The sequence below is a fragment of the Antedon bifida genome, chromosome 3 (assembly GCF_963402885.1).
Source record: "Antedon bifida chromosome 3, ecAntBifi1.1, whole genome shotgun sequence".
Classification (NCBI taxonomy): Eukaryota; Metazoa; Echinodermata; class Crinoidea; order Comatulida; family Antedonidae; genus Antedon; species Antedon bifida.
Window position 1 is genome coordinate 33775185 of NC_136228.1, and position 13877 is coordinate 33789061.

Here is a 13877-nt window from a genome sequence, read left to right on the forward strand (position 1 = left end):
GTTACCAGAAAATAATGTTTAAAAAGAGAAAAGAGAAACAGAAAAACAATGTTTAACAGAAAATAAATTTAAATAAATGATTAAAGATGTATTGTCCCTTTGTCAAATTCCAAAAAAATAAAAAATAAAAGATTTCGAAAAAAAGTGGGTCATTTTGAAGTATCATAATAGTTATTAACTTTCACCAAAAATTAGTCGAAAAAAAAATCATTTAACTGAAATACAGACGTTTTTTAGTTAAAAAAATAACTTTGACTTCCAGTCAAAGTTTTCGATCAAAACATATCTCATAATGCAACGCGCTTATTTGCCTACTATGTATGCATACTCATAAAACTTCCTCGCGATCTGTGTGAAAACACCTTCTCAACCGTGAAGAGTTGTAGGCTAAACAATCCTAATTAGCATCATGCATAATGTATACTCGTGGTTTGAAATCTTTGTTTTCTTTCGCTCGCGACGATTTTCCAGACGAAATGTAATCAAATTAATTTAGCTTTTAATTACGTAAAATTGTTGTTTTTTACTCGAATTTTCGACTTAAAGTGAATAACTTTAATATTACTTTGATATGGCCAATTTAAATATAGAATATTTTGACCTTCATTTTTTTGTGTTTCAAGGGACAATACATCTTTAAAGGTAGATGTTTTTGATGATTTAAAGAGAAGATCAGAGAACTGTTGAAGATAAAACCTAAGTATGTATGCAAAATATGAGTTTATTAAAGTGAAGAAAGTTATTAAAAAAAAATCGTTAAAAAAAAATCGTAAGAAGTAAATTGTTTAGTGTGCCGACAAATAATATCAACTCGGTATTGTAATTGTGTGAACCATAAAATATATAGCGGACACTTTTCTAATGAAAGGACACTAAATTATCATAACCGGGTGCCAACACTCTAGTGCCAAGAAATTATTGCAAAATAACCTCAGCAAGGCATAAACGTATTTTGATATAGCGCAAATTAAACGATTTTAAACTCAATAAAGCTATGAAATAAATTGATGTTAATAAAATTAGCTATTAACTTTCTCTAAAGAGGCCAATCATAAATTGTCAAGTTTGCATTAACCAACCGCTTGTCAACATTGTCTTATTTGGGTTATATAATTGATTGTTCTACTACAATTTACAGTTATGCGTCACTAACTTTTTATTGGCAAAGGTGATAAGGTTATAATGACAAAAGTTAGAAACAAGTAAAAGTTTTCCCCCTTGGACGGGTCAGCCTTGACTACCAACGCTGTATATCTCGTTATAACACCCTTGATATTACCTCTTTAATGTCGTTCATATATAATATGCTTAACAATAAAAAGTATTTAGTTGCTTTTAAATAAAATCAAAATTTAATAATATAAAGTAACATTAAAGGGGACCTCCTCAATATGTTTGAAATATCAGTATTGTTTGAATATACTCAACTGTTTAAAAATATAGTAGCATCGGTACAGAAGAGCGCCACGAATTCAAGAGCCATTAGTAAAAACAATTACTCACATTTGATGTGATGAATTTTTATAAGAAAGTCAACTTTTGAATAAACGAAACAGAAAACAAACACACTGCGCTAGTATGTATAATCTATGGTTTGTTTATCATATTACGCAATATAATATAGGCCCTAATGAACTATCAAACACGAAATACTACAGACGTGTATTATTGGAAATGCCTATACTTCAACCTCCAACAATTATTTTACGCGCGCGTACATTTTCACCAATAATTGCACACGCACATGCCAATTATGTTTAATATAACGGTAACCAATATACACAGTGATTTTGATTTTACGCACTGAGAAAGATATTGGACATGCCTAAAACTTAAAAACTACAGAGGGCGTTAACTCATTTAAAAATACTGGCGAAATTTGGTTGACATTTTATCCTTATATTCTAGGATGAATACAGTAATAAAACAAAACAAAAGAAACATCGTATTGAATACACACTATACAAAAGTTGAACATATACTCAGTTTCGTTGTTAGTACATTTGATTGTGCTTTATTTTTTGATGAATAATTGTTAGATGAAAACGCAAAATTAAATAAATAAGCAAAAGGAGATGGAATCAGTAGGGGATATATGACGTAAAAATTAAATAAGCTTATTACATGGACGGTAAATATCTGACAAAACAACACAAAATGTTCACAACTAATGTTATACTGATAGTATTAAATAAATGAATAAATTTTAATTCTTTTTATTCAACTGTCTGTATGCATGTGTGTGTACTGGATTACTAAATGAATACTATTAGAAATATAACTGCAAAACTGCACAATTGATAAAACCGCAAATCATATTTAAAATAATAATAATAATATGTATTTTCACCCAAAAAAACCATGAAAAATGAAGATTATTGAAAAAAGGGCTTTGAATAGGCCATTTCGCAGTTTTAATAAAGTTAATCACTTCCGTTAAAAAACTTTTTGCATTAAATTCATTTTTTTTTTCATGGTAAATAATGTATTTGCTTCAATCCAATTTTGGTCAAACTATTATGTGCCATTAAAATGGCATATCCAACAAAAACATTAAAAAAAATGTTTTCAGGGGGACAATATATCTTTAAAATAACTTATAATAATACATGTGTTTGAAGTTATTAGTCTCAGTTAACCTTTAGTTCCAAGATACGGGGAAGGAAATGTAAATTATTTTGTCATGCTCAACATACTTTTAATTTCCTTTTACTTGTGAGTGTTCTTAAATTCTGATTCTTCTTTTAAACATATCTATGCAATTAATTAGCTCATGATATACGATGATAAAACCAAAACAATTCTTCAGATGAAATTGTACTTATTTACTTGAAAATAGTCAATAAGTATTGTACTTATTTACTTGAAAATTAATGAATAAGTATTGTACTTATTTACTTGAAAATCAGTAAACAAGTATTGTACTTATTTACTTGAAAATAGTCAATAAGTATTGTACTTATTTACTTGAAATTCAGTCAATAAGTATTGTACTTATTTACTTGAAAATCAGTAAATTAGTATTGTACTTATTTACTTGATCATCAGTCTATAAGTATTGTACTTATTTACTTGATCATCAGTCTATAAGTATTGTACCTATTTACTTGATCATCAGTCTATAAGTATTGTATTTAATTATTTATTTACTTGAAAATCAGTTAATAATTATTGTACGTATTAATTTGAAAATCAGTTAATTTTGTATCTTACTTATTTACTTGAAAATCAGTGAATAAGTTTTTTACTTATTTACCTGAGAATCGGTTAATGAGTATTGTACATATTTATTTGAAAACCAATATTTATTATTGCTTTTTGAAATGTATTCCTGAAACCCACTGGTCACAATATAATTTAACCCCCACATATAACTACAGGCCTTTGTTGAAGTAAACACGTTCAATGTCTACGTCTATTTCACGTATACGTTTCCGCAAGCCTGGTTCCAAAGCACCAACAGATAGAGAACTTTAAAATGAAGAAAAAAAAGTGCGCACATAAACATTAGAGGAACAGATGATGTAACAAATGTGTAAGTTTATATTAATGTCACTATTGTCCCATAATTGACAATGAGAGTGAAATGAAGGTGACAATGACAATGTGATAAAGACAATTTAAATCCAAACGAAAATTACTGAAAAATGGCAATGCTCTGGGTATCAGTGGCTGGATCTCAATGGAGATACAAAATAAAATAAGCAAAAAGCTAAATCAAAATGATAAAGTAAAACAGCCAGAACAATTTGCAGAGTTTTTGGGCAACACTAGCCATTTACCAGGCAATTTAATAAGTGTAAACAGTAATAATTTGGTTGTTTTAATACAATATATAAAAAAAAACAGTGATAGGATGACTGTGAATGATAATTTAAAATGGTTTAATTAGGACATTAATTAATAGTTTATGTTATATTACATAAGTGACAATCTGTTTACCTTTTTTGTGGAAAGAGTGCACAGCATAGAGGTGTTGCAAATACCAAACTGGAAATAAAAATAAATGTAATATTAGTAACGTAAAGTACACAAAAAATAACCTTTTATGATCAAATATAATGTGCTAATAACATCATACATATTCCAGTTCTTGACAAATTAATATTCATAAATTTAAAGATGAACAACAAACAATTTTTGCTGTTCTATTGTACCACACTGAGGGTTTGCAATAAGACTTTTTCTTCTCAATCCTTTGTGAGATGGGTATGTAGTTTTTGTCATGTACAGATTGTTCTGGTAGTTTTGTTACTTTTAAACTCTAGTATTTTTTTAGTATTCTGTTTTAGTTTCAATCACATATTGTTAAACACATCATCATGGCCATTGCTACAAAAGAGATGCATTTAAACGTACCTTGAATGTCATTGCTATAAAAGGTGTATATCATCATTATAATGTAATACTTACCATAAACCAACAAGTCCAACTTGTATGGGTGCATTCATTACAGGGAAACGTTTAAGAAAAGAACCTTTTTCCAACCTCACCATTAACAATGGTGGTATTGCTATAAAACAAAACAGACAATACACATCTAAGTATTCAATAACAAAAGAGTTTTCAAATGCTTCGATTAAATCATACCTTAAATCAAATCAAAGGGAAACTTAAATTAATGCATAGATTGTTTTAGGATGTGTTTATACAACACAATATTACATGCAGCACAACAAAAAATGTGTTGCAATTGAAAAAAAAAAGGCTACATGGGTAAATCCAAAAAGTTGAGAATTCTTGGATTCATTTAGTGTGTTAAAAGGTATAATGTATTGCAACAACAACAATATGGTAGGGATATGCCCAAATATGGTAGTGATATGATATCATCATGTCCATATATGGGCACATCACATTTTTTTGTCACATAAAGTTTTATAGTGTAGACAGAGCTTTACTGGTTTTGGGGGATTGGAGTCAGCCTCTACAACATGCCATAACCTTAAATTTAGCACCACGTTTGACTTTGAATTCCTGCATGCTAGGATGGTATTTACAAAGAGACAATGAGAAGATGTATTCACACAGACTCACCCATGCCAGGTAATGCCATGCCAATTCTAGACACTACAACCTGGAATATAGAATATTTAGCTGCTATTTTGGAGTCTCCTAGTCTGTTACCATTAACATCGAATACTGGTATACCATTTTGAATTTCCCGTTGCCTCATCATTGGTATATTGATGCAGTTGGCGGCTGCTACTGCAGCAAATGGTACGTAGCGTCCTACAATTTTAGGTAGTTTCTGCAAACATAAGTGAATTTATATGAGAATAATAAATTATTATAGCACATAAAGTGAACATAATACTGCAATGCATACAATGTTAGCCTGGATTTTGGAAAAAAACAACATTTCAGGTAAACAATAGAGGGCGTAGTATATATTAATTTATAATCATATAGAGGGTGCTATATAAGCTAATATTAAGCTATACAAATCTCGAGCGTACAGCATCTGGGGATATCCAATACCTGTCTTTGTTCAGTAATAAACAATGGGTAATGCTACACACTTTTTCAAGCGTAGCATGGTAGGTCACAGCCACCTATGCCTATTATAAATTTGTTATTAAGTAGATTTTGAATCTCTAGGCTAGGCTTTGGTCTAAATCCTACAGATTTTCGGGGGAATTTAGCCAATTTCGGGGAGGCGGGGATCTGCATTAAAAATCGGAAAAACCCGCACATTTCAGGGAACTTAGGACTTCTGGTAATTAGAAAATTTACAGAAATTTGCATGAGGTACAGCATTTTTTTTTTAATGCATTTTAAACAACACACCAGACAATTTTGGCCAAGTATAAAAAAAAAGAATAAATTGCTTTTATCACTTAGTACTTCGCAATGGATTTGTGAGAGGGTCTTCCTAAAGATGTTAAGTTATCAAGCACTAAGTGAACATAATGAAAACTGTGCCTAATCTTCATTTTTAATAGAAATAGATATATTTCTGAAAGTTCAAAAAGTAATAATGAATCAAAGATTGTGTTTACCTTTACTTGACTATTAAGGACCAACGCTGTGGACACAGCTCCTCCTGTTGCCATTAGATAAGATGCTAATAAAGTACTGAAATAAAACACATTATAAACACCAACGCTGTGGACACAGCTCCTCCTGTTGCCATTAGATAAGATGCTAATAAAGTACTGAAATAAAACACATTATAAACACCAACGCTGTGGACACAGCTCCTCCTGTTGCCATTAGATAAGATGCTAATAAAGTACTGAAATAAAACACATTATAAACACCAACGCTGTGGACACAGCTCCTCCTGTTGCCATTAGATAAGATGCTAATAAAGTACTGAAATAAAACACATTATAAACACCAACGCTGTGGACACAGCTCCTCCTGTTGCCATTAGATAAGATGCTAATAAAGTACTGAAATAAAACACATTATAAACACCAACGCTGTGGACACAGCTCCTCCTGTTGCCATTAGATAAGATGCTAATAAAGTACTGAAATAAAACACATTATAAACACCAACGCTGTGGACACAGCTCCTCCTGTTGCCATTAGATAAGATGCTAATAAAGTACTGAAATAAAACACATTATAAACACCAACGCTGTGGACACAGCTCCTCCTGTTGCCATTAGATAAGATGCTAATAAAGTACTGAAATAAAACACATTATAAACAACTCCTGTTGCCATTAGATAAGATGCTAATAAAGTACTGAAATAAAACACATTATAAACACCAACGCTGTGGACACAGCTCCTCCTGTTGCCATTAGATAAGATGCTAATAAAGTACTGAAATAAAACACATTATAAACAATTGCATATCATACAATACTGTAGTAGTTCTTTAAATAAAAACTAATGAATAAGTGTAAGTGACAGATTGGTTTATATTGACTTAATTAATTGAAAGGAAGGAAAATAAGAAAATTGATTTTAAGCAGTTATATTTAAGAGAACGAAAGCATTAGGAAACAGTTACCATGCGTATTTGGAAACTCAGACTGGGCATGCACACACCCCAAAGCAAGTCTGGGAAAATAGAGTCTATGAAAACATTTGCTGAAAAATATTGAGATGCATGTAGACGGTAGTTATCGTGAGATGAGCAGCGTTTTTTGTAAGAAATATTTCTTGTTTTATTACATTAAAAGAATACTGAAAACTAGGCATGATTGAATATCATTGTAGTCATGCTTACTTTAAAAGAATTGGTGAATCCCCACTTTTGTTGGTGTCATTTACAGTACAATGGCAATACATTGATTGAAAAAATCGGACTGAAAACCCTGGCATGATTGATTATAATAGGCATATTTTTAAACAGGCATTCTTACTTTACAGGAATTGGTGAATCTCCACTTCTGTTGGTGTAGTTTACTATAGCATTAAAAGACTGATTTATCCACTGCCAAAATAAAACAGCTGGGGTAGTCCTGAAAAAAAAAAAATCAAATTCAACTCAAACTCATTCACCTATTCTCATTACAGGTTATATAATCTATATTATATTAGTGACCGAATAATATTATTAAACTACTTTGACAACTTTGAACTTAATTCAACAAAAAAGGAATTAGACAAAAGTACCTATAAAACGTGAGCATACACCCAGTGATTGTCATATTCATTGGTACTTGTGCGGACATTCGACCAATCAGAGTCATTTTTTCTTTAGTGTCTGGGTGGAAGGCCGAGTCGTATCGGTATTTTGCAGTCCATAGTTGCTCTTCAGTGGTGCCTGCAGGTTCTTTGTATTCACTGTAACAAAATAATTTGTACTGTTAGGCCTTCATTTTTATCACTGTAATGAACATATTTATAGTTTAATATTTTATACTAGAAGCAATGTTGTATGAGAAAAAGAGAGAAACTGTAATGACTGCGATACTCATTCGATCTAAAGCTATGTCTACACTATCAAATTACTACCGAATTAAACTCCCCCTTAAAACCCCTCCTGAACAATAAACACCACGGAGTGTTTATTCAAGTAAATATGGTAACTCTTCATAAATTGTATATTAACCTGTATTGTTGTAAAAGTGCCTTCGCATCATCTAATTGTTTGCTACTAAGAAGAAGATTAACTGGATTGGTGACGGTGAAAAAGTGAAATGCTCGACCAAGATAAGTGCTTTGATCCCATTTTGGTTCTTTCAGATTAATTCGTGCTGGTTTAGTTTCAGAATCCATGACAATTTCCAGAAGAAGAAGCCTAAATGTAAAAAAAGAAAACAACACTGTAATTCAATTTAAAAAGTCAGTCACTAATAAAAAGAATAGAATCATGAATGCAGATATCCTCAAAATTAAAATGCACATTTTTCAGTATTTATTATTATATACATTAATTATACAAGATAGATGCTCATATAATTAGCTAGTTGGTAGAAGACCATTAATTAGAGACCTACTCCTAGGCTAGACTTAGTTTTAATTGAGCTATTAGTATTGACGGTAGGCATAGGGGATCTACGCGGTTCATCCACCCTGCCTGCCTGATGACAGCCTGACGCAGTTAGGCCTAGCCTAGAGGTATGCTAGGCAAATTCTCGTACAGTACAACACTTCTATCTAACTACCACATCCTATGCATACCTATAAGCTATTCATAAACAATTATTTATTCGTTCATAACAGGCAGGGAGACGTGAAAGAAGATAGCAAATAAAGCAGCCACGTCGGTTCGTACTTTTTATCGTCCCAGCTCTCCTTGACCTTCTGACCCCTGAAGGCGATGATGTAATATTAACCAGCTATGGCACGCCTACCGTACAATAAACGTCGTCGACATTTTTTTGTTTGCTCTTTATTTTATCAAAAGTGAATGTTATTGCGTGAGGTGTGATATTCCACAACCTTTCAAGATTTTTAATTTGTTGTTACTACTATCCGAAAAAAACAAGTAATTAACCAAAGGAGGACGTTATTACAAGTTAAGAAATTATAAGCCTGCAGTATGTCACCTAGCTAACTATCTAAAGCTCTGTCTACACTATCAAACTTTATGCGACAAAAAAATGTGATGTGCCCATATATGGATATGATGATGTCATATCACTACCATATTTGGGCATATCACTACCATATTTGGGCACATCACACTTTTTTGTCAAACTAGTGTAGACAGAGCTTAAGACCAGGGAGTTGTTGAACTCCCTACTCAGAGATTATATACCGTTTAATATTTGTGTTTTTGCGTATCTTTAAAAGTGTTTATGAAATTGCATTCATTATTACTTTTTTTTTTATCTTTTGTGGTTAACTACCACCTTTATTCAACAATTACAGAATCTCATATATATATTTACATTATTTTCTGCATATTTTTTTGTTATGTTATCTATTACAAAATATATTGCATGTTTAATGAAAAAAGTTGTTTAGTTATGAAACGTTTGTTAACTTATATATATATTACTTAATAAACTTTATAATATGCATACATAGCCTATAAAATTCTTTTTTTAAATGTGTTTTACTTTTTCTTTTCATTGACTGATAAAGGCATCAAAACAATATAATTTGTATTGTAAATAAATATTTGTTCTTCTAAATTCCCAAAAATTAAAAAAATAAAATATGTTTGCCTCTTATAGTCCTACTTTGTTCGCATCAGTTTATATGTCCACTGACTATTTTTCTGTTCGTTATGTAAAAAAAAAAAAGGGGGGGGGGGGTGGTTCTCTTTCCTTTAGTTTTACGGATAACCGAAAGCCTTGATAATTTTAAACACATTTTCTGAATTAAAAAATGGAAGCAATGTAAGGATTACTGTAAGACAAAAGACGATTTCATTTTCCAATATTTACATCTTTACATTGATTTACTTCTGTGAAAATTATCTTCGTTTACGATAGGAAAGTCACGAAATAAAACCACTATTCGAAGCATGCAATTAAAGAAAGATAGAGAGAGATAGTAGGACATCGAAGCATACTTTGTGTCTCCAACTTGTTTAGAGTTTACACCAAACAGTGATGGATGCAGGCATGGACAAGATAACAGTTAACAGCATTCAGCGTTGCATCGATGAATCTCGTGTAAACAAGGGTCGAACGGCTATCTAGATGTCACTAAATTGTTTCTATCTAGATAAGCAATGTTTGTAAGACACATTCTCCTGTCTGCTACCAATCCAACTAAAGATTCATTAAATTGCCAAGCAAGATGTTTAATATAAATGTTGGTGCTAATTTTAGGTATCCAATTGCTTGATAAACAGGAAATGACTTCAATGTATACTCACCGTCTCACGAATCAAGCCCGTTGCCGATACCCTGTTCATTGTAGTAAAAGCACACATGCCTAAACATTGTCTGCTTATGTAAACCCAGGGTCGCAACTTTTAAACAAATTTGACAAGATAGGCTCCAAAACCTCCGAGCAAAGCCCGCGTATCGTCTGCTTAATTGATTGAGTTTTATAGGTTGTCCATTTACACGTTTCCTTTTTAAATATTTCACCAATCAAGTCGGGTGATTGTTATAGCGTCATCAATTCTTATCTAAAGCTCCGTAAAAGACCTCCCAAATTTGGAAAGTATTAAGTGTCTTGGTTTTGTGTGATATGTCAATCTGTGATCTATGCCGCACCTATAACAACCCGATCTGTCAATAACTCACAAGAAGTTTTTATAAAAGTGGAGCTTCTTTGAGAAGTGGACGATCAAAGCAACGAACATGAATTTTGAGAGCACTGAGCAGCAAAACTCAATGACCACTTACTCACCTTCTTCAATCATAACTGCTAATAGTACACCTTTCTCGGTGAAAGATATATTGAATTTAGCCGAACAGCATCAGTACCAATTTCCATTTGTTGATTATTCCCATGCTACATCGGGCTTCCAGCATCACCACCAACAGCAGGAGACCCACAGCAACCAATGCACAGAGATGGATTTGAACCCGGAATCTGTCTATTCATCCTTCATCCATGATATTCCGGACAAATACAAGACGCACAATCAATCGCCTACATGTGACCAAGGTATGTATTATTAATTAATTAACTAAATTACCATAACTATATCCAAATACCTAGGCCAAATCAATTTGTTTTTTCAATATGCGACTATTGATTACCGTATTTTAATCTTTAGGCCTATATTACTTATTGTAAACATTGTGTAAACTGATTATAAACCATTCATTTTAAAATAGGTCAAATAAATCATACCTACTTATTTCTAAAGCTCTGTCTACACTATCAAACTTTATGTGACAAAAAAAACCGTGATGTGCCCATATATGGACACGATGATGTCATATCAGTACCATATTTGGGCATACCACTACCATATTTTGGCACATCACACTTTTTTTGTCAAACTAGTATGATAGTGTAGACTGAGCTTGAGGCTAGCGTCTAATTAGCAAAGAGATAATTATGTAAAAAGCCATGTACTGAATGATGCTTTGCAATGAAGACAATTCAAAAACATTTTAATCTCTGTGAAAATATTTTTTGTAAAGCTAAAAAAAGATTGGTTGCATTTTCTTAAAAGTTAAATTAGTTGCCTATGCCCTTGTGCCTTTTTTCGTATTTCTATTTATATTATTGTTTTGTAACAGGGGGTTTCTACTTATAAGATGCTTCAGAGATTCCTCCTTTCTATTATTTTTTGTTTGTTTTGTACTATGATTATTTATGTATGTTTATGATTATGTATTATAAATGGAAATATTAAAGAAAGAAAGGACAATAATATTTAATTTAATTTATAATGTGAATACTTATGTCTCAAACTAGTAAAGTGACTTTAAACCATCCCCGGATCACTATGAACCATGACAGTACCGATCTTGCACTGTAATTAAAAAAAAATTCAAATGTTCTTTGATAAATAGAGGCCTAAATAAAGACAAAAGTGTTTTTTGCTAGCCTTGAAGATTACATAAATACGCGTGCCCTAAAGCAAATTGTTGTGTTATTTTTTGGAATCAAGAGGATGCGGAAAGCATAAAGTATCTGTTAAGTTTCTGGTAGAAGTTTTAAAATAAACACATCATCCAACAACTCGAGTTTGAAACAACTTGAGTTGAGTGTGATCTAACGCAGTGAGTTTATACAAACACACAGAAATTTGACGTATAGGCCTAGGTACACCCATGTTTCCTGATTTTAACAAATGTTATCGATGCATACGATTTGACAAGGAGTAAATGATCTTAATATAATATTTATATATATTTCATATTTTTATTTCTAATTTCAACATTTGCTCTGCGTTTTGCTACAGATTTCAACATTGAAACAAAATATCGGTATACGGTACGGTACATAATCCTAAATAACACATTCAAAATATGAAATAGTGAAAAGTATATCGAGAAAACAAAATTCACAATTAAAGAATTAAGCTACTATTTAAGACTGTGGACTGGTAGTTTAAGACACGAAAAGCTAACTTATTTGAACTTTTTTTGGTTTATTACTACGTCCTTTGTACTAAATACTGTATATTCTACGTTATTACATTTATCTCTAAATTTACAAATTTGATTTGTTTTTAATCAACAGTCGACGAACTATCTCATCTGGATTCAATGACACAACGCGAAATAGTGGTGAACATTTCTAAAGGCACTGAACCAACCAAACAAACGAAACCCAGACAACGTCGAAAGCCAAGAGTCCTCTTTTCTCAAGCTCAAGTTTTTGAACTCGAAAGACGATTCAAACAGCAAAAATACTTATCAGCACCCGAACGAGAACACCTTGCAAAATTACTCAAACTTTCGCCTACACAAGTGAAAATCTGGTTTCAAAATCGGCGATACAAGTGTAAAAGACAGCGTCAGGACAGAAATTTGGAGCTAGATGATCACAGTAGTCAGCTAGCCTCTCGACGTGTTTCTGTACCGGTTCTTGTCCGGGACGGCCGCTCCTGCCTAGCATCGCCACCACCGTATAACTTCAACACATCTCAGTATCTCGTAGATATGAATTGTTCGTCGTCACCGTTTAATACAAACTTTTCAAATCAGCATAATATGCCACAACAGTGTAGCTATATCCAGTCCCCTATGCAAGATGTTAGACATTGGTAATCATCGAGTATGCGAAATAAACTGAAAGAGACACTAATGCTTGATTCCCACTACGGCGCAACGCAAGAGCGTAAGCGCAACGCAAGTGATTTGACCAATCACAAGCGATGGATTAATCGAACGGCGCTTGTCATTGGTCAACTGCTTTGCGTCTACGTCCTTTCGTTGCGTCTCTAGTGGGAACCACGCTTAACGCTAGGACGCACTTCTTATGCACTTACGTCCTTTGCGTTGCAACTCGAATGTGTAATAAGCTTTATGAACTATAATGCATTCTTCCATTGCCTCAAATAATTATGCAACGGTGTACAAACGTTTTAGATATAGTTCTAGATAATATATTTAGAAATTATACAATGTAAATATTTGTAAAAATGTTTAATACCAAACGCACAAACGTCGTCATTTTAGCGAATCTATAAAACAGCTTTCTGGAACGTTTGCATTTTTGTAGTTTTTAGTCGAACGAAATAAACAAAATTATTTGCAATAAAATTATAGTTTTCATTTATTGTGTTAATTTATTTCAGTTGCGTCAGCTTGGTTCAGAAAAAACTTATCACGTTGAATTTTATTTTAACACCATAACCTTCCTAGCCTTATATTTTTACGCGGTGACGTAAGTTGCAACGACATAAGCCCAGCGTAATAATTAGATGCGACGGTGATTGAACGACGATGCTTAATAATTGACCACGATGACGTTGATCAATCATGATATAATGATAATCAGCATAGTTAAGTAATTAAAATCGTGGAAAAAAGTCTGCTCGATGCGCGCCCGGGTGCGCGCCCCACTCATCATCAGCGCGCGTATACAGTTTTGATAAATC

At 32.4% G+C, this 13877-nt stretch overlaps 2 protein-coding genes across 3 annotated transcripts; one reads left to right on the plus strand and one right to left on the minus strand.

The window, feature by feature from the left end:
• Nucleotides 1–1634: 1634 nt before the first annotated feature.
• On the minus strand, nt 1635–8721 carry LOC144837991 (sideroflexin-1-like). Of its 2 annotated transcripts, none has more exons than XM_078693320.1 (9): nt 8588–8721; nt 8016–8204; nt 7577–7747; nt 7324–7422; nt 6003–6078; nt 5038–5251; nt 4414–4513; nt 3943–3990; nt 1635–3471 (listed from the first exon to the last, which is right to left on the minus strand). In XM_078693320.1, exons 2-9 carry the CDS (start codon nt 8180–8182, stop codon nt 3375–3377), a joined length of 972 nt encoding a protein of 323 aa, XP_078549446.1. In that variant the 5' UTR covers nt 8183–8204; nt 8588–8721; the 3' UTR covers nt 1635–3374. The 2 variants fall into 2 exon arrangements, with proteins under 2 accessions (XP_078549446.1, XP_078549447.1); XM_078693321.1 differs by having other exon boundaries at nt 8682–8702.
• Nucleotides 8722–10548: 1827 nt separating this feature from the next.
• On the plus strand, nt 10549–13227 carry LOC144837994 (homeobox protein Nkx-2.3-like). Its single transcript, XM_078693324.1, has 2 exons — nt 10549–10981; nt 12515–13227. Exons 1-2 carry the CDS (start codon nt 10672–10674, stop codon nt 13042–13044), a joined length of 840 nt encoding a protein of 279 aa, XP_078549450.1. The 5' UTR covers nt 10549–10671; the 3' UTR covers nt 13045–13227.
• The last annotated feature ends 650 nt before the right edge of the window (nt 13228–13877 follow it).

What these genes read in the sequence shown, in the direction of transcription:
- LOC144837991 (XM_078693320.1), bottom strand. Translation starts at nt 8,182, where the DNA reads ATGGATTCTGAAACTAAACCAGCACGAATTAATCTGAAAGAACCAAAA. An exon ending in GCACTTTTACAACAATACAG is followed by an intron (nt 7,748 to 8,015) that starts GTTAATATACAA and finishes ATTTTGTTACAG; the next exon opens with TGAATACAAAGAACCTGCAG. An exon ending in CATGGCATTACCTGGCATGG is followed by an intron (nt 4,514 to 5,037) that starts GTGAGTCTGTGT and finishes TTTGTTTTATAG; the next exon opens with CAATACCACCATTGTTAATG.
- LOC144837994 (XM_078693324.1), top strand. Translation starts at nt 10,672, where the DNA reads ATGAATTTTGAGAGCACTGAGCAGCAAAACTCAATGACCACTTACTCA. An exon ending in ATCGCCTACATGTGACCAAG is followed by an intron (nt 10,982 to 12,514) that starts GTATGTATTATT and finishes TTTAATCAACAG; the next exon opens with TCGACGAACTATCTCATCTG.